This window comes from Melanostigma gelatinosum, assembly GCF_949748355.1.
Source record: "Melanostigma gelatinosum genome assembly, chromosome: 20".
Lineage (NCBI taxonomy): Eukaryota > Metazoa > Chordata > Actinopteri > Perciformes > Zoarcidae > Melanostigma > Melanostigma gelatinosum.
In genome coordinates, this window is record NC_136653.1 from 22193570 (window position 1) to 22220326 (window position 26757).

The 26757-nt window shown below is 45.3% G+C and overlaps 2 protein-coding genes across 4 annotated transcripts in view; both read left to right on the plus strand.

The window, feature by feature from the left end:
* The window catches only part of LOC306794378 (histone-lysine N-methyltransferase 2C-like), a 71519-nt gene extending 61148 nt beyond the window's left edge, over nucleotides 1-10371 (plus strand). Inside the window, exons 68-80 of the mRNA XM_079292412.1 lie at nucleotides 3102-3284; nucleotides 3367-3494; nucleotides 3878-4073; nucleotides 4156-4365; nucleotides 5295-5671; nucleotides 5866-5978; nucleotides 6075-6211; nucleotides 6299-6426; nucleotides 6597-6798; nucleotides 6882-6998; nucleotides 7302-7375; nucleotides 8849-8957; nucleotides 9446-10371. Of these exons, the coding sequence (XP_079148538.1) occupies nucleotides 3102-3284; nucleotides 3367-3494; nucleotides 3878-4073; nucleotides 4156-4365; nucleotides 5295-5671; nucleotides 5866-5978; nucleotides 6075-6211; nucleotides 6299-6426; nucleotides 6597-6798; nucleotides 6882-6998; nucleotides 7302-7375; nucleotides 8849-8957; nucleotides 9446-9538 (2067 nt within the window). The 3' untranslated portion in view covers nucleotides 9539-10371. The remainder of the gene's footprint in view (nucleotides 1-3101; nucleotides 3285-3366; nucleotides 3495-3877; nucleotides 4074-4155; nucleotides 4366-5294; nucleotides 5672-5865; nucleotides 5979-6074; nucleotides 6212-6298; nucleotides 6427-6596; nucleotides 6799-6881; nucleotides 6999-7301; nucleotides 7376-8848; nucleotides 8958-9445) is intronic.
* Nucleotides 10372-14255: 3884 nt separating this feature from the next.
* galnt11 (UDP-N-acetyl-alpha-D-galactosamine:polypeptide N-acetylgalactosaminyltransferase 11 (GalNAc-T11)) lies at nucleotides 14256-25166 on the plus strand. 3 transcript variants are annotated; one of them, XM_079292588.1, is made up of 12 exons: nucleotides 14256-14368; nucleotides 15894-16148; nucleotides 16226-16349; nucleotides 17736-17902; nucleotides 20977-21102; nucleotides 21318-21567; nucleotides 21655-21772; nucleotides 21889-22041; nucleotides 22117-22332; nucleotides 23833-23937; nucleotides 24078-24215; nucleotides 24508-25166. In XM_079292588.1, the coding sequence occupies exons 2-12, from the start codon at nucleotides 15911-15913 to the stop codon at nucleotides 24637-24639; spliced, it is 1767 nt and encodes a 588-aa protein (XP_079148714.1). In that variant the 5' UTR covers nucleotides 14256-14368; nucleotides 15894-15910; the 3' UTR covers nucleotides 24640-25166. The 3 variants fall into 3 exon arrangements, with proteins under 3 accessions (XP_079148714.1, XP_079148715.1, XP_079148716.1); XM_079292589.1 differs by having other exon boundaries at nucleotides 22123-22332; XM_079292590.1 differs by having other exon boundaries at nucleotides 24142-24215; nucleotides 24508-24642.
* Nucleotides 25167-26757: the final 1591 nt, after the last annotated feature.

A 26757-nucleotide genomic window follows, 5' to 3' on the forward strand; every position in this document is an offset into this window, starting at 1 on the left:
AATAGTTCACTGGTGTTTTCAGAGATGTAACACTTTGTCACAACCTTGGTTTGGACATTTGTGTGCAAGGAGATTGCACTCTCAAAGAAAACACAGAAATGATCAGAGAGTGCAACATCAGTCACAGCAACCTTGGAAATGTTTACACCTTTGGTGATGATGAGGTCCAGAGTGTACCCCCTGTTGTGGGTGGGTCCTGTCACATGCTGAGTCAGATCATAGTTATCAAGGACACCACATAGTTCTATAGACTCTCTGTCCTGGGGATTATCAACATGGATATTAAAATCACCAACAATAACAACACAGTCAAAATCAATACAGATTACAGACAGCAGTTCAGTAGACTCATCAAAGAAGGTTGCACAGTATTTAGGCGGTCTGTAAATGTTTAGGAATAAAGCGATAAAGAGTGGAATTCAGAGCCACATATTCAAAAGAGATCGGAGGTCAGAGGCGGTCCCTGATGATGAGGTTGGAGACTCCTCCTTTTGGCTGTCGTTAGGCGGGGGCATCCTTCCCGTAAGGTCTCCATGGCGATGCTGTGTGGTTATCTCTTGTTTAGACTCCTCTTGTGTCTTGTCCTTGGCAGTAGGGACAGACGGGTGACACAGGGAGAAAAACAGGTTTGAGGTAAACAGTTTTACCCCTGACTTGTTCAGGCAAACTCCATGCGCTGTAAAAAGATGTCTGCGCTCCCAGAAAAGGTAGAAATTGTTGATAAAATGTACTGAATGGTCAGCACATGCAGTTGACAGCCATCTGTTCAGTGCAAACAGCCTGCTGAATCCTTCATCTCCTCCTCTGACTGGTGGGAGAGGGCCACTGATAAACACCTCAGCCTTGACAGAGCTGACTGTGTTTAACAGATCAATAAAGTCTCGCTTTAGAACTTCAGACTGTTGTTTCACAATATCACAGCTTCCTGTATGCACCATGATGTTTTTCGCTGTGGGATAGTCAGCCACGATGTCCAGGATTTTGTCTCTGCCTTTTACTCTCACATTTACTCTCAGTTCTTACCCTGCTTTGAGGAGATAGCTGCTTATCCAGGTCATCAGATGGAGATTTAGGATCCTGCGACAATGGAGCAAATCTGTTTTGAAGTTGTAGGCTTGGTTGTTGTGGAGGTGTTTTGCAGGTTTTACTTTCCTTAGCTGTCCTTGGCTTTGTCCGTCTGGGTGCAGGGGTTGAGGAGGAGTTCTGCCCATGTGCTAGTGCAGGCCAGCCAGTCGCATCACAAATCTCAGGGCGCTGGACTCTGCCTGTTAGTCGTCCTCCCACATATTTTATCTTCGGCTTTGCACCGAGAGAGTTCCAGGGAGGACTACCATTTGAAGATTCATTATCTGCTCTCTCCTCCCGTTTCTTGGTAGGCCTGGTTGTGCTAGTTAGCTGTGTCTTAGCTTGCGTTTGTCCAGTGTTTTGAGTCCATGGTAAAGTGGTATCATTCCCACACAGTCCATTTACCACCACGTTCACTGCCAGTCGGTGGATTTGTGTTTCCAAGACTGCAATCTTCTGCAGGAAGTTGTAGTAGTCGTCCGTGGAGAAGGGAGGCATCTTGCTGCTACTTAGCTTTAACTTAGCTGCTAGTTAGCATTAGCTAATAATCCAAATAGCTCAACGACTTTCTGGATTTGTCTTCACTCAAACGTTGAAGAGTGATATATGTGATATATCTGGCAAATTGAAGCAAGCGGAGGCAAGCAGCAAAGCGACTGCACTCTCTCATCAAGGTCGTCGAAGTCAAAAAGTGGGATAAAAGCCAGCAAACATCCTGTAGTCAGACGATTGTATTGGAGATATGATGTCCCTACAGGGTTGCCGTAGAGAAAAGGCGACTTCCGCTGCTCTCCCTGGAGACTACTGGACATCGCTGGTAAAGTCAGCAGACACTCAGATCTCCGTGGTCAACTCACAGACACTTACATGTTAGTGCACCTATATGCTGACATTCGCCGTAAACTCATTTAAACGGCACAGATCGGGAGCGAGCGAAGGACTTTGAAAGTTAGAGGAAACATTAACGTCAGACAACATCCAGTTTTTAGAATAAGATGCCAACAAAGTATGAATTATATTCACATTAAGTATGAAACATGCTGCCTGCATCACGTGAACCAAATGTTATTGCCCTTTTGTTCATATAGCAGTACTTTCAAAATAAAAGTGCGCAATACACTACTTTATAATTCATGATTGAACTTTGCCATAACAATATATATATTATATATTTATAATTTGGGCATATCTATATTCAAGAAGTGTAGTAGTAGTAACGTATCTGTGTAGTAAACAACTGCCAAATCAAATAAAGAACGTACACATCAATTATATTTTAACAAATATTATTAAAATTTTTCTAATTTAACTGGATGGATTATAAATAATACATAGAAATACATAAATAAATGTTCTTCTCATTTCAAGTAAAATAACGGCTGGATTAAAAAATGAATTACGTAACGAAATTCATTTCGAAAAATGATTTCGCCTGAAATGCCCTGCAGCTTTAAATTCAGTTCATTCAGGGTGAAGTGAAAAGGCCACAACATTATATTTTTCTCATCTTCTAATGAGAGAAAGTAGTGTTTGAAGAATTCACCTCCATGAGTCTGTCCAGTCAGAGTCTGATGACTCTGGTCTCTCTGGACATTTCTCTCTTTTGGAGATCGTCCTATGATTTGACTTTCACACTTCAACAGTCCTGCTCTGTCTCTGTCTCCTCGTCTCTCCCCGTGTGTCACGGTGAGTGAACATCTCACTCAAGTCAGGAAACTCGTCGGAATACTCATATTTGATTGGCTGAGCTGCATCAAGTGATGTGATTCACAACGCATTGGTCGGTGTTTTTCCTGCACCGCTGAACAAGTGGCGTAAATGCTGGAATAATTCCGCTGCATAAAAAATGCTCTTCAAAATAAAATCACTTTTATTTTGTTGTTGTGTTTTTGTCAGTCAAAGGCCCGCGACCCACTGAAAACGGGTCTGCGACCCACCAGTTGAGAATCACTGATCTAAAGGAAGTGACACACCTCTGATGTTTGATGATGTCATGGCGTACAGTTGATGTCCTCATGATGTCCTTGTGTCCTCAGGCTGCCGTCCCAGTTCCTCCCAGCAGTGTGCAGCACCAGTACACCAGCAACATGTCCTCCATCGCCGTCCAGTCCCTCCTCCACACTCCCTCCTCACCTCCTCCAACCTCCTCCCCTTCACTCTCATTCCCCCCCGCCTCCGCCATCACCCTGGAGACCAGTCCCCGCATGGACAGCCTCAAGGTGGGTGACTTGATTATCAAAAGTTGTAGCTGATCATCCGGTTGATTGATTAGATGATAAATTGACTCTACTTGGTTTACAGGTGAAGGTGAAGCTGAAGCCCCGCCCCCGGGCGGTCCCAGGTGGAGACGACTCGCTGTCGTTTCGCCACGGGAAGAGGATGAAGAGTAACCGCTGGAGACGCTGGAGCTTTAGCATCACACTCAGCAGGTTAGCCTTTTAGCATCACACTGACAAACTTTACCTGTTAGCATCACACTCAGCAGGTTAGCCTGTTAGCATCACACTCAGCAGGTTAGCCTGTTAATAATAATAATAACAATATATTTTAATTTTATAGCCCTTTTCAAAATTCTCAAAGACACTTTATAAACATTAAAATCATCGTAAAAAAGCGAAACACTAAAAACATAGACTACACATTTGTCACACATTAAAAACAGTTCTGTGAAGGTGGGTTTTGATTCGTGATAGTGTTAGCATCACACCGAGCAAGTTAATCCTTTAGCATCACATTGAGCAGGTTAGCCTGTTAGCATCACATTGCACGGGTTAGCCTGTTAGCATTGTTCTGTACGTCTCTTTTATCCCAGGAGCACTTGCACTCCTAACGAGACGGTTGCCATGCCAACGGAGGAGGAAGTGGATGTACTACTGAATAAACTGGGGGCGTGTCTTCGTCCTGATCCGTTACCCAAAGACCAGCGGAGGTGCTGCTTCTGTAACCAGCAGGGTGACGGGCAGACAGACGGACCGGCCAGACTGCTGAACCTGGACCTGGACCTGTGGGTGAGTCTGAACCTTCAGGAACCAGCAGAGTCTCTGATGATAGTCTGGATCAGTTGATAACGTGTCTCTCTCCGTGTCTCAGGTCCACCTGAACTGCGCTCTGTGGTCCAGCGAGGTGTACGAGACTCAGGCCGGAGCTCTGATCAACGTGGAGCTGGCTCTAAGGAGAAGTCTGTCTCTACGCTGTGCTCACTGTCACAAGACCGGAGCCACGAGCGGCTGCAACCGCCTCCGCTGCACCAACACCTACCACTTCACCTGTGCACTGCAGGCCCACTGCACCTTCTTCAAGGTACACACTGCAACACTCACTGCAACACTCACTGCAACACGCACTGCAACACGCACTGCAACAGACACACGGCAACAGACACACTGCAACACTCACTGCAACACTCACTGCAACACGCACTGCAACACGCACTGCAACACGCACTGCAACACGCACTGCAACACGCACACTGCAACACGCACACTGCAACACGCACACTGCAACACGCACACTGCAACAGACGCACTGCAACACGCACTGCAACACGCACTGCAACACGCACTGTAACACACGCACTGCAACACGCACTGCAACACGCACTGCAACACGCACTGCAACACACGCACTGCAACACACACTGCAACACGCACTGCAACACACACTGTAAAACACACTGTAACACACGCACTGCAACACGCACTGCAACACGCACTGCAACACGCACTGCAACACACGCACTGCAACACACACTGTAACACACGCACTGCAACACGCACAGTAACACACGCACTGCAACACACACAGCAACACACACACAGCAACACACGCACAGCAACACACGCACAGCAACACACGCACTGCAACACGCACTGCAACACGCACTGCAACACGCACTGCAACACACGCACTGCAACACGCACTGCAACACACGCACTGCAACACGCACTGCAACACGCACTGCAACACACGCACTGCAACACACACACTGCAACACACACACTGCAACACACACACTGCAACACGCACTGCAACACGCACTGCAACACACACACTGCAACACGCACTGCAACACACACTGTAACACGCGCACTGCAACACGCATTGCAACACACGCACTGCAACACACACTGTAACACACACTGCAACACACGCACTGCAACACACGCACTGCAACACACGCACTGCAACACACACTGTAACACTAACACACACTCTGCTGGTTCCTCCAGGACAAGACGATGCTGTGTCAGCTCCATAAACCCAGGTCGGGTCCTGTTGGAGCGGACCGGTCCTCCAGCGACTCCCCCTCCTCCACCCCAGGGGGGCCGAGCTGTGACCCCTCGGCGGTCTGTGACCCGTACGACTGTGAGCTGTGGTGCTTCGCCGTGTTCCGCCGGGTGTTCGTGCAGCGGGACGAGGCACGGCAGATCGCCGCCGTGGTGCAGCGCGGCGAGCGGCGTCACACCTTCAGGGTCGGCAGCCTGCTGTTCACTGCCATCGGGAGGCTCCTCCCACAGCAGATGAAGGCCTTCCACAACAAGGCCGCCATCTTCCCCATTGGGTACCACACCAACCGCATCTACTGGAGCATGCGGCACAGCAACAGGTAACTCCCATGATGCTTTGCTTCTACACTCACCTGTAGTCATTTTCTACATTAATCGTTTAAATGTGAAAAACAGAGAAAAGCAGGAAGTCTTTCTGAATGAAAACAGGAAATAATAATCAATCAATCGTTAGTGGTTTTCTCGAATGAAACGTTTTGGTTTGGATGATGACATCATCACTGTGCGCCTGCAGACGCTGTCGGTACATGTGCTGCATTGAGGAAGACGAGGGCCGGCCGCTGTTTAAAGTGAAGGTGGTGGAGACGGGTTACAATGACCTCATCCTGACCGGAACAACTCCTAAAGGTAAACATCACCTCATATTACACAAGACTCACAATGACCTGTGAACGTGACCATCTGAGATGATTTGCGTCTCTTTGTGTGTGCCTGTTTCTCCAGCTGTGTGGGACCAGATACTGGGACCAGTATCACAGATGAGATCCTCCAGTGGGACTCTGAAGCTTTTCCCAGTTTACCTGAAAGGAGAAGATCTGTTTGGATTGACGACGTCTGCAGTGACCAGGATCCTGGAGTCTGTACGTCTCTCTCACACACACACACACACACACACATATAATATGTAATATCATAATCATCATACTGACCTGTGTGTGTGTGTGTAGTTGCCAGGTGTGGAGACCTGTGAGCGTTACACCTTTCGTTATGGAAGGAACCCTCTCATGGAGTGGCCTCTGGCCTTCAACCCTTCTGGATCAGCCCGTTCTGAACCCAAAGCCTCCCAAACCAAGAGGTAACACACCTGTCCTGATACACACCTGAACCGATAGATGTACACTTGTTGCACACCTGTACCGATAGATGTACACTTGTTGCACACCTGTACCGATAGATGCCTGTCCTGGTGGATCAGTTCAGAGACAGGTGAGTGATGTCCTACCTGTGTGTGTGTCTCCGTGTCAGACCCAACCTGTTGACCAGCAGCGCTCCCAGGTGTCAGGGCTCCGTGGGCTCCATCGTGGGCCTCGTGCCCGGCGTCATCTCTCTGTCTCCGGGGGAGTCGGTGGCGGCGGCTCATCAGGGACGTCACTCCAAGTCGGCTCAGTACCGACGCATGAAGGCCGAGTGGAAGACCAGCGTCTACCTGGCTCGCTCTCGTATACAGGTGAGGAACCTGGTCCACAGACTGAACACCTGACTGACTGAAGGACAAATCACTAATGTGTGTGTGTGTGTGTGTGTGTGTAGGGTCTGGGTCTCTACGCTGCCAGAGACATTGAGAAATGCACCATGGTCATCGAGTACATCGGCACCATCATCAGGAGTGAAGTAGCCAATCGTAAGGAGAGGCTGTACGAGTCACAGGTAACACACAGACACACACACACAGATTAACAAAAGCTGATCACAAAGTTTCTCTAGAGTTCGGAGATATTCAGCTGGACTCTGGTTCATTTACAGCTCATTATTTCTGTCTTTTAGTTTTTAATATATTTATATATTTGTTCTCTTTTTATTTGTGTATATCAAAAAAATACACAAATTATCAACATTGTGTTTTTACCTAGAACCCACTGTATACTTGTGTGTGTGTGTGTGTGTGTGTGTGTGTGTGTGTGTGTGTGTGTGTGTGTGTGTGTGTGTGTGTGTGTGTGTGTGTGTGTGTAGAACCGAGGTGTGTACATGTTCCGGATCGATAACGACTTTGTGATCGACGCCACCATCACTGGAGGACCGGCCAGGTGAGACCAATTGTGTTATGAACATATTTCTAGTCGGTGTGTGTGTGTGAGAAGCGTCTTTAATCGTGCAGAACGTTCTAATCCTTAATTGTTGGAATGCTGATTCAGCATTCCAAGTATTGTTATCCAAATCTTTATTGTTGGAATGCTGATTCTTTATTCCTCTACTATTCCTTCCGTATGTTTTCAGCACTTATCTACTTTAACTTTTGTGATTTTTCAGTCCTTTTCTGACTTTATAATGAGTGTGTATAGCACAGCTCAGAGTGCGTGATGTCATCGCTAGAGTGAAGAGGAGCTTGAGATTCTTGTGAAAAAAATATTTCTACTTTTCCACTGACTCCACAATGTTCATGGATAATTTATGGATGGAAAAGTAGTTAATCGTGTCCTTGTCGTAGACAAATGACTGTGGAATCCCACAGATTTAAGCGTTTGGCTCACCAGCCTTACATTGAGAGGAAAACCAACTATCTGCTCCATAGGAAACGACGTTGATTCTTACTCCAAGAACATCTTGCACAGACGACGTGCAACATTTCTAGATCGCAACATTTAAGCCACACTAAAGACAATGTTCACATGATCTGTTCTTCAACTCATCCTTCCTCTCCAGCATTGGTATCGGAGCAATAGGAGCTGTGGTTATGGGGGTTTTGAGGATTTGTTTGACAGGTTTTTCACAGTTGTATCTCCATGTAAAGCCTGCAGGCACACAGGTGTTTGATTGAGCTAATTCGTGAAGTTGATAAACACACTGACACACATGACTTGGAGATATTCAGTAAAAGCCTCGTCTCTGTCTGGCCTTCTGTCTCTGTGTGTCTCTTTCTGTCTGTCTCTCTTTCTCCCTCCCACTCATTCTGTTTCTCTCTCTGTCGTCTCTCTCTTTCTGTCTGTCTTTGTCCCTCTGTCACTCACTCACTCTGTCTGTGTCTCTCTATCATACAGTCATTCAGGTCTTAGAGATTTTCACCCCCCCTCCCCCCCCCCCCATTTCAAAAATAAAAGCCCCACTGAGTGAATTCGAACTGGAATGCTTGTGATGAAGCCTGTCATTTAATATTCTCTGTGTATGTGTTCAAACATGATTCTGCCTCCTCTCCCCCACTCAGTCCAACCCGTACTACCTCTTCTACTCCTACCTTTACTACGATTACTGTGACAGTAAAATCGTTGAGCTTCAAGCTGTTCCTGCATTGTATTTCAGCTCTTAGCTTCGTTCGATAATACAGTTTAGCTTCCAGGTCTGCCAGTTAGACATTTCAACTTGAAGGGTTTTCATGAGTGCAGTTTAATGCTTTTGGCCTTCAACATTTTTCAGACAGGTAGTCTCCCATTTCTGTATTTTCAGCATTTTTTTGCGATTCATTTCAGCATTCCAACGCATTTTCTTTAAACTCAAACCAGCATCTGAAGCTGTGGTTTGTTTGTCATCATATAAAGGACCCACCCTCTGTCTGTGATTGACAGGTACATCAACCACTCATGTTCTCCGAACTGCATCACAGAGGTGGTCACTGTGGAGAAGGAGAACAAGATCATCATCAGCTCCTGTAGACGCATCCAGAGAGGAGAAGAGGTACAAATAATCAGCATAAATCAATATGAATAATCAATGTAAATCAATCGGATTATTTCTATAAATCAACAGGATTAATCAATGTAAATCAATAGGAATAATCTACATAAATCTATTTAAATCAATAGGATTATCAATATAAATCGTTGGACCTAAGACCTAGGCCTAAAGACTTGTTTCTAATATAATGATCTGTCCTTTTAATATCAACCTGTTTGTCTTTCTCTCTCTTTCTGTCTGCTTGTCTCTCTGTCTGTCTCTCTCTGTCTCTCTGTCTCGCTCTGTCTGTCTGTCTCTCTGTCTGTCTGTCTGCTTGTCTCGCTCTGTCTGTCTGTCTCTCGCTCTGTCTGTCTGTCTGTCTGTCTGTCTGTCTGTCTGTCTGTCTGTCTCTCTTTCTCTCTCTCTCTCTCTCTGTCTGCTTGTCTCGCTCTGTCTGTCTCTCGCTCTGTCTGTCTCTCTCTCTGTCTCTCTCTCTCTGTCTCTGTCAGCTATCCTATGACTACAAGTTTGACCTGGAGGACGATCAACATAAGATCTCGTGTCACTGTGGAGCCGTTAACTGCCGTAAATGGATGAACTGAAGACACAGCTGTCTCTCTCTCTCTCTCTGTCTCTCACCCCCATGTGGGTGGAGTTACACTTCATATCAGATGTCAATACATTGATAATAAACCTGATCACACATGAAATAATGTTTGGAAGGAGGGGCAGGGCTAATTCTGGTGGTGTTGGATGATTTGACAGGTGAGGGGGCGGGGCTTATGTCGAGGCTGGTCCTCTGTGTATATTGTGTAAAACTGACCACAGATGTAAATGTGAACTATCAGAATGTCTTTGTCATTAAGTTGCACTGTTAAGAAACATATAAAACAACAAAAACAGATCAATGCCCACAGAAACATATGTGGTTCCTCTTCCACCTCTTCCTCCTGTGTTTTGTTAATTTCCTGTAAAATAAGAGATTTTGTTCTTTTTGTATTTATTACTGAATGAAGCTATTTTCTAATTACGCGGTGAGTTCGAGGTCTGGAGTCTCAGCCTGTAAATATCTGTATTATAAATTTAAAGGAAAGACAAAATGTTTAGAAATCACTCCACCGACAGCGACCTTAGCATCCTCATCGTCACCTTCATCACCTGCCCGTCAGTTTCCTGTCGCGCTGCATTCTGATTGGATGAAGACGTCGTTTTTTGTGTTTTTTCACCCAGCATTTTGGCTGAAAGCGTTTTTATGTTTAGTTTTTTCACTTTGTTTTGTGTACCTGAGGTTTTATCAAGACTGTGTACAGTTCGACGACATGAAGCCTTGATTTTTTGTTTTTAATATTCACATAAACAGAGTGATGTTTTTTTTTTTTTGGGAAAGTGTGGAATCTGATTTAGAATAATTTACAGAAAATAAAATATTTTACATCTTGAAGAAGCGACACCGTTTGTTATTTCGGGGGTCGGGGGTTACCTGGCGGTGGGTGATATGTTTCCATGGCGATGCTGTCAGTCTGGACGGCGTCATGAGAGCTGAGCGACGTTCTTGTCAGTGAACAGGAACCCGCTCACTGTTTTAACCCTCCACCTTGTTCTGCAATTAAAATAGAACGTTTAATTTCACAGAACCCTCTTTTGTCTAAAAACTTTTGAATTCTTACTGTTTCTACACTTGATAGACATCTAGTCTGTAGCTCAATTTAAAGATTGATAAACTCAACACCATGTCTCAATATAACAGAGGACTCTATTGTCCCTCTGAGCGTGAAGATAGTAAAACAGGAGGTTCGCTCTGCATCACACAATACACATGCATTAACAGAGATCATTGTGTGTCTCTGTTAGAAATGCAAGGCAGTCATTCTTCTCTGACATAACCAAAAACAAGAACAATACACGCGCCTTATTTGCTACCGTCGACAGGCTAACAAACCCTCCAGTGTCGGTAGCTGCTGAGCTCCAATCCACCTGGGCATGCAATCAATTTGCCTCCTTTTTTACTGACAAAATTCAGAAAATTAGACAAGCAGTCAGTGCCTCCACACCAACCACAGGATATGTGTTGTCCCGATCTCTGAATAACATCCATTCAAATATCATGACACAATTTCATTCAATCGACCGTAGAAGCCTAGAAGACATTATACAACATCTGAAGTCATCCTCCTGCTGCTTGGATATTCTACCAACACACTTTTTCAAAAATATTTCAAACTGCATGACCACTGATCTCTTACATATTGTAAACACATCCCTTCTCTCAGGTGTCTTCCCACAAGCCCTAAAAACTGCAGTTATTAAACCGCTCCTAAAGAAGGCTAGTTTAGACTCCGCAACGATGAAAAATTATAGGCCAATATCAAACCTCCCATTTTTAAGTAAAATAATTGAAAAAGCCGTTTTCCAACAGCTGACCAACTTCTTGGCCGTAAATAACTGCTTTGATGTTTTCCAGTCAGGCTTTCGACAGCACCACAGCACTGAAACTGCTCTTGTTAAGGTTTTCAACGACATCCACTTAAACATAGACAATGGCAGAAGTTCAGTCTTAGTGTTACTGGATCTCAGTGCTGCATTCGACACGGTCGACCATGCCATACTCCTAGAAAGACTAAACATCTGGGTGGGACTCTCTGGCACAGCACTTAACTGGTTTGAATCCTACTTGAAGGACCGAGAATACTTTGTGTCTGTAGCTGATTACACATCAGAGCTGACTAAAATGACATGTGGTGTTCCCCAAGGTTCAATACTGGGGCCTCTTCTGTTCAACATCTACATGTTTCCACTAGCTCAGATTATGGGAAACAACAAAGTGTGTTATCATAATTATGCAGACGACACACAAATCTATATAACTATGTCAACAGGGGACTATAATCCCATACAAGGGCTGGGTAACTGCATTGAACAAACCAACAACTGGATGTGCCAGAATTTTCTTCAATTAAACAAAGATAAAACAGAAGTAATTGTTTTTGGTACCAAGGATGAACAATTGAAAATCACCGCTCAGCTTCAGTCACTGATGTTAAAACCCACAAACCAAGCCAGAAATCTAGGTGTAGTTATGGATTCAGACCTCAACCTGAACAGCCACATCAAGACAATTACAAAATCAGCCTACTATCACCTGAAGAATATATCAAGGATTAGAGGTCTTATGTCTCAACAGGATTTGGAAAAACTTGTCCACGCATTTATCTTCAGCAGACTGGACTACTGTAACGGTGTGTTTACAGGTCTCTGTAAAAAGTCCGTCAGAACGCTGCAGCTGATTCAGAACGCTGCAGCTCGAGTCCTCACTAAGACCAGGAGGGTGGATCACATCACTCCAGTTCTGAGGTCTTTGCACTGGCTTCCTGTCCAACAAAGAATTGACTTTAAAATCCTGCTGTTGGTTTACAAAGCACTGAATGGTTTAGGGCCAAAATACATCTCTGATCTGCTGCTACCTTATGAACCATCCCGACCCCTCAGGTCGTCTGGGACCGGTCTACTTTCTGTTCCCAGAGTCAGAACTAAACATGGAGAAGCAGCGTTCAGTTGTTCTGCTCCACATATCTGGAACAAAGTCCAGAAAGTTGCAGGTCTGCTGAGACCCTCAGCTCATTTAAATCAAGATTGAAGACTTTTCTGTTTGCTGCTGCCTTTAATTGAACCACATTCAATTCATATATTCATCAATTTCCTGCATTTTACTACTGTATTTTATTTCTTACACTGTTCTTAATTGCTGTTAAATCTCCTTTTCTTTTGCCTTATGTTTTGATGCTTTTAATGGTTTTAAAAGGACTGCACAATATATCTCCATTTCCTCCGGGACAGAGTTCGTGCAAGGCGTACACTATGAAACGCAGATCGGCAGAGATCTTTTCCAGACGTGGTTTGTGTGCGAGTAATTGCAGAATTGCGGCAGTGTATGGTTGATTGCGTGCAGCGTAATGTCTCAGGGAGACATCGATTATTGTTTCAATGTATGTTTTAAATCTCCTTTACTTTTGCCTTATGTTTTGATGCTTTTAATGGTTTCATGTGAAGCACTTTGAATTACCTTGTTGTTGAAATGTGCTGTACAAATAAACTTGCCTTGCCTTGTGTCTCTTTGTGTCATTGTGTGTCTCTGTGTGTCATTGTGTGTCTGTGTGTCATTGTGTGTCTCTGTGTGTCTCTTTGTATGTCTCTGTCTGTCTCTGTGTGTCATTGTGTGTCTCTGTGTGTCTCTTTGTGTCATTGTGTGGCTCTTTGTGTCATTGTGTGTCTCCGTGTGTCTCCGTGTGTCATTGTGTGTCTCCGTGTGTCATTGTGTGTCTCCGTGTGTCATTGTGTGTCTCTTTGTCATTGTGTGTCTCTTTGTGTCATTGTGTCTCCATGTGTCATTGTGTGTCTCTTTGTGTCATTGTGTGTCTCCGTGTGTCATTGTGTGTCCATGTGTCATTGTGTGTCTCTTTGTGTCATTGTGTGTCTCCGTGTGTCATTGTGTGTCTCCATGTGTCATTGTGTGTCTCTTTGTGTCATTGTGTGTCTCTTTGTGTCATTGTGTGTCTCCATGTGTCATTGTGTGTCTCTTTGTGTCATTGTGTGTCTCCATGTGTCATTGTGTGTCTCTTTGTGTCATTGTGTGTCTCCGTGTGTCATTGTGTGTCTCTGTGTCATTGTGTGTCTCCGTGTGTCATTGTGTGTCTCTTTGTGTCATTGTGTGTCTCCATGTGTCATTGTGTGTCTCTTTGTGTCATTGTGTGTCTCCGTGTGTCATTGTGTGTCTCTGTGTCATTGTGTGTCTCCGTGTGTCATTGTGTGTCTCCGTGTGTCATTGTGTGTCTCCGTGTGTCATTGTGTGTCTCTGTGTGTCATTGTGTGTCTCCGTGTGTCATTGTGTGTCTCTTTGTGTCATTGTGTGTCTCTTTGTGTCATTGTGTGTCTCTTTGTGTCATTGTGTGTCTCTTTGTGTCATTGTGTGTCTCTTTGTGTCATTGTGTGTCTCCGTGTGTCTCCGTGTGTCATTGTGTGTCTCCGTGTGTCATTGTGTGTCTCCGTGTGTCATTGTGTGTCATTGTGTGTCTCCGTGTGTCATTGTGTGTCTCCGTGTATCTCCGTGTGTCATTGCGTGTCTCTGTGTGTCTCCGTGTGTCATTGCGTGTCTCTGGTCCCGGTGGGTCCGTCCAGGAATCCATCCTTAAGTCTGTACGGTAGTTTTATTTTGAAAAGTTGTGACCTGAACACTTTACCTTTTAATATTCTGATGTATTTAGTTGTGAAGGTCGTCAGCGGAAGTGACGTTTTCCTGATGGTCTCTGTGTGTTTATATCCGGTCAGAACTCCACTCGAAATCCTGCTCATTTAAGCTCCGGCGGCTAGAGGACCTGTAGCCCGACAACAGGCTCCACCAGCTGCCGTAGTGCCGCAGAGCAAACCGCCGATGACCCGTGAGTAGAGTTCTGGGAAGAGGCCGAGGAGTCGGACATTCGATCTTTTGATTGTAGAGCTTGTGAAGCTAAAGCTGTTAGCACATTCAGCTATTAACTCATCTCAGTTCATCTGGCGCTCGCGTAGCTAGCGGGTTCCATCATCGGACAGTTAATAGGAGCTTTTACATTAAAGTCAAACTGCAACTAAATTTAACGAGTTTCACATCAGGAGCTCTTCTATCGATATCATCTCGAATCTAACTGTCTACGTACTTCACTTTATACCAATCTCAGTTAAGAGAACTGAGATTTAGAAGTTAAACTACAAATAGACAATGATCCGCTGCTCAAAACAAATGATTTGTGAATTGTTTTAATTCCTCAATATCTTCTCTTCAATACGGCCCACTCGTTTACTTAAACTACAAGTCACGTGACCGGTCATGTCGGGTAACATCATTCTAACGGAGAGAAACATGGCCGCTCTGTGTGTTGTGGAAGGTAACTTTAAAACGGGAGATTTCTTAAAGGAGTTCGGCTGTGGAGTGAATAGTTTACTGTGGTGATTATTAACAGGTCACCTGTCCCTTGACACACTCACCTGCTCAGGTGTTTGTTACATCAGCTGATCACCAGTTTCTCTATCATCTATCGATATGGATAGCTAGATAGATAGATATCTCTCTCGCTCTTGATATGTATATATCTCTCTCTCTCGATATATCTATATAGATATATATATCTCTCTATATATATATCTCTCTATATCTCTCTATATATCTCTCGCTCTCGCTCTCCTCCCCCCCCCCCCCCCCTGAGAGACGGATTCTCTGATGTTTCTTCTTCTCTTGCTCTTCATGTGAGGGTCAGGATGTCTTATGGCAGTGGTCACCAACCTTTTTAAGCCCCCGACCTCTGCCTTGGTGACAGGCAAGATCTACCTATTGAGGCGTTGAGAGAAAAAGACCAGACCAGGGGTGTCTCTAGGATTCACAGAAAGGGGGGGCTTAGCCCCAAGGGGAGCGTGTCATGTTTGCGCGCTGCAATTTCTTTTGGGGCCACGGATATCCATTGTTTCAGACAGTTCATAGATTGGTTCAATCAGAAAGAGTGTGATTCTGCTCTGTAGTTCTGCTTGCATTCAGTATATGATAACACAAGAGACAGAATTTCAGGGTCACAGTGAAATTTGACCACACAAATATGAACTTTTCTCAAATAAAGAACATCCGCATCACTCCCAAATCCTCATTGTTAAAGGGACACACACAATGGATTGAGAATGGACCTGACAGTGTCAACTTTTGACTTGCTTACTTATTATGAGCAGAAGGGAATAAGCTTTTGATCAACATTTACGTCTATTTTGTTGTCCGTGTAGTTTTTACATACGTTTTTGTTTTAAAAGCCGCAACAGAGGGGCTGAAGAGCCGCGGGTTCCCGACCCCTCCTCTAACCCGTCCTCATCAGAATGACATCATGCTCTCTGTAGAACCATGTCGTCTGAATAATGGAATGATGTCATGGTGATATCATCTCTCAGCAGTGTGATGTAAGGCGATGCGATCGGCCACCATGGCCAGTGTCACTCTGAGGTACTTCTGTTATGGCTGCCTCGTCACCTCGGCGACGTGGTCCATCCTAGTCTTCCTCTACTTCTCTTTGGGGGCGGAGCCAGGCCGTGGCAGGACCCCCCTGCGTCACCGCGGCCAGCCAATCACCAAGGGCCTGGCCGATCGAAGGGCGGGGCTTCGGCCTCTGCTGGCCAACGAGGGGGCAGAGCTGTCGCCAGAGATGGGTGAGTGTGGTGTGTTCAGGGCCGCTGGGAAATATTGGATACCCCCCTCCTCGTGATGACACGTCTCTTGTCCTCAGGGATGATCTTTAATGAAGCGGACCAGGAGCTGAGGGACAACGGTTACCACAGACATGCCTTCAACGTCCTCATCTCCACCAGACTGGGAAACCACCGAGACCTGCCCGACACCAGAGACTCCCAGTAAGAAGCACACCAGAGGAGGGGGACATGGGTTCATTATGTATGACATCGAACCACTGGTTACTGGTGATTAACCGCTGGTTACTGGTGATTAACCGCTTGTTACTGGTGATTAACCGCTAGTTACTGGTGATTAACCGCTGGTTACTGGTGATTAGCCGCTGGTTACTGGTGATTAACCGCTAGTTACTGGTGATTAACCGCTGGTTACTGGTGATTAACCGCTGGTTACTGGTGATGAACCGCTGGTTACTGGTGATGAACCGCCGGTTATTGGTGATAAAGCGCCGGTTACTGGTGATAAAGCGCCGGTTACTGGTGATGAAGCGCCGGTTACTGGTGATGAAGCGCTGGTTACTGGTGATGAAGCGCTGGTTACTGGTGATGAAGCGCTGGTTACTGGTGATTAACCGCCGGTTACTGGTGATGAAGCGCCGGTTATTGGTGATAAAGCGCCGGTTACTGGTGATGAAGCGCCGGTTACTGGTGATGAAGCGCTGGTTACTGGTGATGAAGCGCTGGTTACTGGTGATGAACCGCTGGTTACTGGTGATGAAGCGCCGGTTACTGGTGATAAAGCGCCGGTTACTGGTGATAAAGCGCCGGTTACTGGTGATGAACCGCTGGTTACTGGTGATTAACCGCTTGTTACTGGTGATTAACCGCTAGTTACTGGTGATTAACCGCTGGTTACTGGTGATTAACCGCTGGTTACTGGTGATTAACCGCTAGTTACTGGTGATTAACCGCTGGTTACTGGTGATTAGCCGCTGGTTACTGGTGATGAACCGCCGGTTATTGGTGATAAAGCACCGGTTACTGGTGATAAAGCGCCGGTTACTGGTGATGAAGCGCCGGTTACTGGTGATGAAGCGCTGGTTACTGGTGATGAAGCGCTGGTTACTGGTGATGAAGCGCTGGTTACTGGTGATTAACCGCCGGTTACTGGTGATGAAGCGCCGGTTATTGGTGATAAAGCGCCGGTTACTGGTGATGAAGCGCCGGTTACTGGTGATGAAGCGCTGGTTACTGGTGATGAAGCGCTGGTTACTGGTGATGAACCGCTGGTTACTGGTGATGAAGCGCCGGTTACTGGTGATAAAGCGCCGGTTACTGGTGATAAAGCGCCGGTTACTGGTGATGAACCGCTGGTTACTGGTGATGAAGCGCTGGTTACTGGTGATGAACCGCTGGTTACTGGTGATGAAGCGCCGGTTACTGGTGATAAAGCGCCGGTTACTGGTGATAAAGCGCCGGTTACTGGTGATGAACCGCCGGTTACTGGTGATGAACCGCTGGTTACTGGTGATGAACCGCTGGTTACTGGTGATGAACCGCTGGTTATTGATAACTGATTATTGATATCTGGTTCATATTTCCCTACAGATGTCAGGATAAGGTTTACTCTCTGGCTCTACCTTCTGCCAGCGTAGTGATCTGTTTCTTCAACGAGGCGTTTTCTGCCCTGCTGAGGACCGTCCACAGTGTGCTCGACCGTACGCCGGACTACCTGCTGCACGAGATCATCCTGGTGGATGACCATAGTGAGCTCGGTAAGTTGCAATCATCACTTATTATTTTCTTTGTCTAAATAACTAACTATATTTTCTTTCATATCTTCCTGTTGTAGCAGCAACAGAACGTCCCTGTGGTCCACTGTAGTTAACATATTTTTTATTTTATTTCATTTATTTAAAAGGGACCATGTACAGTTTAAACATAAATGTCTCCATTTGATGCACTGTATCAGATTATAGCTTAAGCTAATTTGCATCTGCAGTCCCTTGGCAGGTCAAACAAGGATAGAACAACAACACAGTAAAAGGAAAAGACATAATATAGATATACCACAAAAAACATACAGGACACCCAATACTACACACAAAATAGCACATCAAAAATGAATGTGTGTCAATAAAATCAAGTCATAAAAGACACACAAGAATTGAGGTCAGTGTTTCCAGTGTTCAGTTTTTAAAAGACTTTTCAAGTTGGCTTTAAAAGTGCTAATAGAGCTGCAGCTCCTCACAGCTTCAGGCTGTTCCACTGGTGTGTTGCTTTTACAGAGAAGGCTGATTGACCAAAAGTAGTGCGGCGAAATGGTATAGTACAGTCTCGTGTAGAGGATATTCTCGCTGATATAATAGAAGTTGCTGAGCGAGTATATACAAAGTCACGGCGTGGAGGAGGGGCAAAACCATTTAAAAGTCTATAGACCAGGCACGAATTTGAGAACAATCTAAAATTGTTGAAGCTCAGTAGATTATGCTTCTCCAATACCAGATAATGGTGAAAGTGCAGCGGCCTTTTGTCCAGAATTTTTATTGTTTGCTTATATAGAGACTCGAGAGGTCTTATGGCTGTTTCACCACCCTGCCCCCAACATGTAATGCAGTAGGACATATGAGAGGATCATGGCATGCATAAATATCTTTGCTGCATTTGGAGAGAGACAGTTTCTGATGTGTCTAAAATTTGCTAGGTTGTATTTTATGGTTTTAACCATTTTTTTTACATGTTTCTTAAATGTCAAATTTTGATCTAGTATCACACCAAGATACTTAAAATCAGTGACTATTTCTCGCCTTTCTCCGTTGATAAGAATGTTCGCATCAGGTTGTCTGATGGTTTTGGAAAAAAACATCCCTTTTGTCTTATTTACGTTTAGAGTCAGACATGATTGATGGAGCCAGTGTGTGATCCTTTCCAGCACAATTGTTAGCTTGGCAGCTGCTAACTCAGCTGTTTTTTCATTTGTATATACAACAGTGTCATCTGCATACATTTGCAGTTCTACATCATGATGCTGTTGAGGGAGATCATTAATATACAGACTGAATAATAAGGGAGCTAACACTGACTCTTGTGGAACACCCATTGTGCACTTCAGGTTGCTTGACAGTGAGTCACAAATTTGAACACATTGCTTCCTATTTGATAAATAAGAAGACATCCAAGCCAGTGCTCTAGGTGATAAGTTGAACGCAGAAAGTTTCGATATTAACGCGTCGTGATTGTATCAAAAGCTTTGCGTAGATCTAAAAATACAGCACGAACTACTCCTTTATCGAGCATTGATTTGATTTGCTCTATGAAGTGCAAGGTAGCAGTTTCGGTGGAATGATTTGTTCTAAAGCCAAACTGCATACGATGTAGACCACAGGTGCTTGTACTAAGAAACGTTGTGAGTTGACAACTTTCTCTGCAATCTTTAAATTATTAAAAATTTAAATTATTAAAAACAGAAGCAACCGCAAGATGATCATCAATTAGTTCACCTTGTACTTTGAGTTTAAAATCTCCTAAAAATATTGGGCCCCTCTTTGTGAGATCATGGATATTTTTCCAGATCAATTTGCTGTTGCCTTTTGCCGCATTCAAAATATTGAGATAAAGGCGAGATTTAGCCAATCTCAGCTCCTGGGTGACTTAGACCTTTATAGATCAGCACATCAGTGGCCCTTCTAGTTGTAATTGCCCTTCTTAGTGCAGCATCTCTAGTCTTCATCAGCTTCCACAGATTTTCATTGAACCAGGGTAAACTATTTTTAACTTTAGATTTTATCAGGACCCCTACATTGAATCTTTCCCTCACAGAGTTGATTCTATGAGTAAAGGTGTTACAGCCATAGCACAATTCTTCAGAAGATGACACATCGTCCCAGGTCAAGCTGTTAATTTCACTGGCAAATTCTTCTTGCTTAGCTTTAGGAACACACTGTAGGATCTTTGACTTAGTCGCCACATTTCTAAATCTATTTTGTCAGTTCTCTCAAATAAGGTTCGGTTATGATCTGATAAGCCAGTGATTAAATTATAACTTGGTTCTTTCTGGTTTATCAGTAAATACCAGGTCAATTTGAGTACTGGAACATTTGGCAATCCCTGTTGGGCCTTTTACTAATTGTTCGAGATGAAATTTCTCAGTGATCAATTTCAGTTTCTTCCTCTTTGATTTATCCCCCCAGTTCACATTAAAGTCGCCCATGAGAATGAATTCTCTGAGATTGCACTCTTTTAAGACTTCTGTCAGTTGATCATAGAAGGTCTTTCACATAGAAAAGCACCCCCCCCCCTTCCAACAGTTCTATCCCGTCTAAGACATTTATAGCCGGGCACCGTGAAAACACTGGCGGGAGTAGACTGCTTCAACCACGTTTCAGTTAGACAGAGAAAGTCTAAATTTGAATCAGACATGAGATGAATTAGCTGACTGCTCTTTGCCGCAATACTTCTGATGTTGAAGTGGCCACCAAATAGCCCCCTAGGTTTCAGCTTCGTATCCCATAAGACTTTCGCATGATTGACAGTTTGAAAAGTTTTGAACAACCTCTGCCTCCTTACTGCAGGGTTTCCACACACAGCGGTGTCTCTTGCCGAGTTTGTGAGAGATCCCAAGGACATATCTAGGTCTCCACAGTCCAGCAGCGAAAAGTTATCCATGACGACATCATGCCCGGTGTTAAGAAAGTTCAGTCTGTTGAGGGACGCAGGACCTGCCGCTTTGCAACTCCACGATGCCGCCATTGCCTCCTGAAATGGCGCCTGTGGATCCGTACCATTATTTAATCTCTAGTTAAACTTTAGAGATATGTTATATGTTTCTAACATGTTTGAGTTGATTCAGAGGAGCTGAAGGACAACTTGGATCGGTACGTCAAGGAGGAGCTGAAGGGCAAAGTCAAACTGGTGAGGAACCAGAAAAGAGAAGGACTCATTCGAGGACGCATGATAGGAGCCTCACATGCTACTGGTATGTACTACATCCTTACTTACTACCCATTTAAACCATGTAATCTTGTTCTACTTGTTGCTACTTCCTTAATGCTTGCATATCCTATCCCCATACATCTTTATTCCATAACAGAACATTTGACCTTTTATCCCGAAATCCTACCTCCCTACTGCCTACACATTACCTTTAGTTTCCTGCTCCCTACCTGGACTCACCTGTCTGTATTTGTCCAGGTGAGGTGCTGGTCTTCCTGGACAGTCACTGCGAGGTGAACCATGCTTGGCTTCAGCCTCTGCTGGCTCCCGTCCAGAAGGACCGCCGCACCGTCGTCTGCCCAGTCATCGACATCATCTCAGCCGACACGCTGTCTTACTCTCCCTCCCCCATCGTCAGGGGAGGCTTCAACTGGGGCCTTCATTTCAAGTGGGACCCCGTCCCCCCCACTGAGCTCAATGGGCCAGAGGGAGCCGCTGGCCCAATCAGGTAACTATCTGACCAATCGGGTTGATGATTAACATTTAAACATCCTTCAGATTTTCTCACCTGTGTCCCTCCTCTCCTCCCCCTCAGGTCTCCCACCATGGCCGGCGGTCTTTTCGCTATGAACAGGAAGTATTTTAACGAGCTCGGCCAATACGACGCCGGCATGGACATCTGGGGCGGGGAAAACCTGGAGATCTCCTTCAGGGTGAGGAAGCTGTTTTACTGACAGTCAATGAAGGTGTCATTGAGTCTGAGATGTTCAGATGGAGCAGGAGACAGGATGTGGTTAGCCTAGCTTGGCATAAAGACTCTGTCTCTCAGATCTGGATGTGTGGAGGTCAGCTGCTCATCATCCCCTGCTCCAGAGTCGGTCACATCTTCAGGAAGAGGCGACCCTATGGCTCGCCGGGGGGGCAGGACACCATGGCCCACAATTCACTGCGGCTAGCGCACGTCTGGATGGACGAGTATAAGGTACACACACGCACGCACACAGAGCCGTGATCCTGTTCTCTGACCTCACTTCCTGTGTCCCTGTGGACCAATCAGGAGCAGTATCTGTCCCTGCGTCCGGAGCTCCACGACCGCAGCTACGGTGACATCGGTGATCGCGTGGCGCTGAGGAAGCGGCTTCAGTGTCACACGTTTCGCTGGTACCTCGACACCATCTACCCAGAGATGCAGACCGCCGCCAACGGCAACAAGCAGCAGCCGCTGTTCGTCAACAAAGGCCTGAGACGCCCCAAAGTCCTTCAGAGAGGACGGGTACCTGTCGCTCATGTTCACTTGTATACCTCTGTGACTGATGATGTAATACCTTGTTATATTGTTCTCCTGGTGGAGTCTGATCTCAGATCCACTCTGGTCTAACGGACCAATCAGCACCAGTTCATCTGCAGTTACCACTGGTTTGTTACCAGTAGAACATTTCCTCTCATGAAGTCACTGTTTTCAGTTCTAACATGTTAAACACAGAGGCCACGTCCACACTACTCCCTTTACGGCGAGCGTCCGCACTACTCTGTTCGCGCTACTCTGTTCGCGCTACTCCGTTCGCGCTACTCCGTTCGCGCTACTCCGTCCGCGCTACTCCGTCCGCGCTACTCCGTCCGCGCTACTCCGTCCGCGCTACTCCGTCCGCGCTACTCCGTCCGCGCTACTCCGTCCGCGCTACTCCGTCCGCGCTACTCTGTTTACGCTACTCTGTTTACGCTACTCCGTCCGCGCTACTCCGTCCGCGCTACTCCGTTTACGCTACTCCGTCCGCACTACTCCGTCTCCACTACTCCGTTTACACCGAGCGTCCGCACTACTGTGTTCACACTACTCTGTTTACGGTACTCTGTCCGCGCTACTCCGTCGGCGCTACTCCGTCGGCGCTACTCCGTCGGCGCTACTCCGTCGGCGCTACTCCGTCGGCGCTACTCCGTCCGCGCTACTCCGTCCGCGCTACTCCGTCCGCGCTACTCCGTTTACGCCGAGCATCCGCACTACTACGTTCACGCTACTCCGTCCGCACTACTCCGTTCGCGCTACTCTGTTCACGCTACTTGATTTACACAGAGCGTCCGCACTACTCTGTTTACGCTACTCCGTCCGCAATACTCTGTCCGCGCTACTCTGTTTACGCTACTCCGTTTACGCTACTCCGTCCGCGCTACTCCGTCCGCGCTACTCTGTTTACGCCGAGCGTCAGCACTACTCTGTTTACGCTACTCCGTCCGCACTACTCACGCTACTCGGTCCACACTACTCCGTTTACGCCGAGTGTCCGCACTACTCCGTTCATGCTACTCTGTCCGCGCTACTCCGTTTACGCTACTCCGTTTACGCTACTCCGTCCGCGCTACTCCGGCCGCGCTACTCCGGCCGCGCTACTCCGGCCGCGCTACTCCGTCCGCGCTACTCCGTCCGCGCTACTCCGTCCGCGCTACTCCGTCCGCGCTACTCCGTCCGCGCTACTCCGTCCGCACTACTCCGTTTACGCCGAGTGTCCACACTACTCCGTTCGCTCTACTCCGTCGTCGCTACTCCGTCCACGCTACTCCGTTCACGCTGAGCGTCCGCACTACGCCGGAGTGTCAGAGCACCGAAAACGGAGGAGTTTGAAAACGCTCCCGAGGACGGATACATTTGAAAACTCTGGGGTTACCGACTAGTATGGATCGTCGGAAACGCTAACAGCGCTTCATATTATTTCAGCTTTCATGGTTCATTTCGAATTTTTATGCTTCGCCTGCTTTAACCTATGTTTGTATCTTTCAGCTCCGTAACCTAGCAACCGGGCGTTGTCTGGTGGCCCAGGGCCGAGTCAGTCAGAAGGGGGGCGTCGTTGTCTTGAGACCATGTGACCCCCGAGACCCTGAACAGGTGAGCACATGACCAACCATTTAATGAAGGAGACAAGTGAGGGAGACACTGTTAATACTGGTGTGTGTGTAGGACTGGTCCTATGATGAAGACTCTCTCTGTGTGTGTGTGTGTGTGTGTGTGTCTGTGTGTCTGTGTAGGACTGGTCCTATGATGAAGACTCTCAGCTGGTTCTTTCTGGTCTTCTGTGTCTCGATGTTTCAGAGGTCAGGACCTTTGACTCCCCCAGACTGATGAAGTGTCACGGCTCGGGGGGGTCGCAGCAGTGGAGCCAGGGGGTGAGAGACACACACACACACACACACACGATGCTGTCACAATATATCCTGCTCTCTGATTGGCTGTCAGCTGTCTGATTAGATTTAGAGCGATGAGTTTAGAGATGATGACCGTCTGCCCGTCTCACTCTTCCTGTCTCTGTCTCGCTCTTGCTCTCGCTCTCGCTCTCTCTCTCTTCCTTTCTGTCTGTCTCTCTCTCGCGCTCTCTCTCTCGCTCGCTCTTCCTTTCTGTCTGTGTCTCTTTCTCTCTCTTTCTCTTTCTCTCTTTTTTCCTGTCTGTCTCTCCTGCAGAAGTCCAACCGTCTGTACCAGGTCTCGGTTGGTCAGTGTCTCTCCGTTGCTCAGCCAATCGGGCCCAAGGGTTACGTCTCCATGGCGATATGTGACTCGTCTCAGGCTCAGCAGTGGCAGCTGGAGGGCTGAGATGTGTTCAAAGGCAACAGGTTTTATGGACTCTGTGAGATTTAAATGTTCCGCTTCACTCTTTCGATCGATTGTGTTTTTCTCAGGACGACTTTTATGAACCATCAGATTTTATTTAGTTTTCATGTTTCTCTCTTTAAACGGAGCAGTTTCAGATCAGACTTGAAAAACAACCAGTCCTGCAATATCCGGGAATATTCTGGAATATCCGGAATATTTTTTATTTTAGATTCCAGGACCCTACAGGAGGAGGTTTTTTTTTAGCTGTGATGATATGAGCATCTGGACTGATGAGGATCTCTGTGGGAGAGGGTGGACACAAAGACAATGAAACTCAAACAGATTCTTAAAAGATGAACATGTTTCTGGATTTATGAGTGAATAAAGTGAGTGAAGACATGTTGAAGGATCCCGAACTCACCTGTTGACATGTAACTCACCTGTGTGACGTCAGCTGCTCGTTACAATGACAGTATTACAGATGTTTTTAAAGTTTGTCTTTGTGTCATTTCATCAATAAATCTTAAACCCACTAAGTCATCATTATTTTAACACTGCGATCGTGGTGGAGGGGACTTAAGGTCATGTGGTTGCCCCCCCCCCCCTCCCCTCCTTCACCTCGGGCACTCAGCTACAAACTTGGGAGTTATTTTCAACCAACGGTTGATGACCAACTCCTCCACAGCCTCCTGTCTTCTCGCCCAGACAACAGTAATTAATTATTTACTAAATGATGCAGCAGCAGGAAACACATCCAGACTTCTGGCTGAATTACACTATTGATTACTTTTAAATCCCTGAATGCTCTGGCTCTGCTTTACCTTTCAGAACTCTCCCTTTATTCTGCTCCGAGACCTCCGATCACCTGAATGTCAGATCAGATAAATCTGAGATTAAAAGCTGTAAAAACCAGACTAGCGTTTGCATAATGTATTTTTAAAAATCTTTTTAATGCTGTTCTTTTACATTTAGTTTAATTTCTCTGTTTGTATTTTCCTCTTTTATTTATTTTTTTTTTTTCTTTTGAAGGACCATTTTAGGATTTACTGGCATCTAGTGATGAGTTTGCTGACTGTAAAGCAACAACAATACCACAACATAACTTTATTTATACATTCCTGTTCAACAACAATAATACAACATAACTTTATTCATACATTCCTGTTCAACAACAATAATACAACATAACTTTATTCATACATTCCTGTTCAACAACAATAATACAACATAACTTTATTCATACAGTCCTGTTCAACAACAACAATACAACATAACTTTATTCATACATTCCTGTTCAACAACAATAATACAACATAACTTTATTCATACATTCCTGTTCAATAACAATAATACAACATAACTTTATTCATACAGTCCTGTTCAACAGCAATACCACAACATAACTTTATTCATACATTCCTGTTCAACAACAACAATACAACATAACTTTATTCATACATTCCTGTTCAATAACAACAATACAACATAACTTTATTCATACAGTCCTGTTCAATAACAACAATACAACATAACTTTATTCATACATTCATGTTCAATAACAACAATAATACAACATAACTTATTCATACAGTACTGTTCAAAAACAACAATACAACATAACTTTATTCATACAGTCCTGTTCAACAACAATAATACAACATAACTTTATTCATACAGTCCTGTTCAATAACAACAATACAACATAACTTTATTCATACATTCCTGTTCAATAACAACAATACAACATAACTTTATTCATACAGTCCTGTTCAATAACAACAATACAACATAACTTTATTCATACATTCCTGTTCAACAACAACAATAATACAACAACTTTATTTATACAGTCCTGTTCAACAACAATAATACAACATAGCTATTCATACAGTCCTGTTCAATAACAACAATACAACATAACTTTATTCATACATTCCTGTTCAACAACAACAATACAACATAACTTTATTCATACAGTCCTGTTCAATAACAATAATACAACATAACTTTATTCATACAGTCCTGTTCAACAACAACAATACAACATAACTTTATTCATACAGTCCTGTTCAATAACAACAATACAACAACTTTATTCATACAGTCCTGTTCAACAAC

Excerpts from the sequence above, each read along its gene's own strand:
- galnt11 (XM_079292588.1), top strand. The coding sequence starts at position 15,911 with ATGCGATCGGCCACCATGGCCAGTGTCACTCTGAGGTACTTCTGTTAT. Across the intron at positions 17,903-20,976 it reads GGATGACCATAGTGAGCTCG|AGGAGCTGAAGGACAACTTG; the intron begins GTAAGTTGCAAT and ends GAGTTGATTCAG. Across the intron at positions 22,333-23,832 it reads AAGTCCTTCAGAGAGGACGG|CTCCGTAACCTAGCAACCGG; the intron begins GTACCTGTCGCT and ends TGTATCTTTCAG.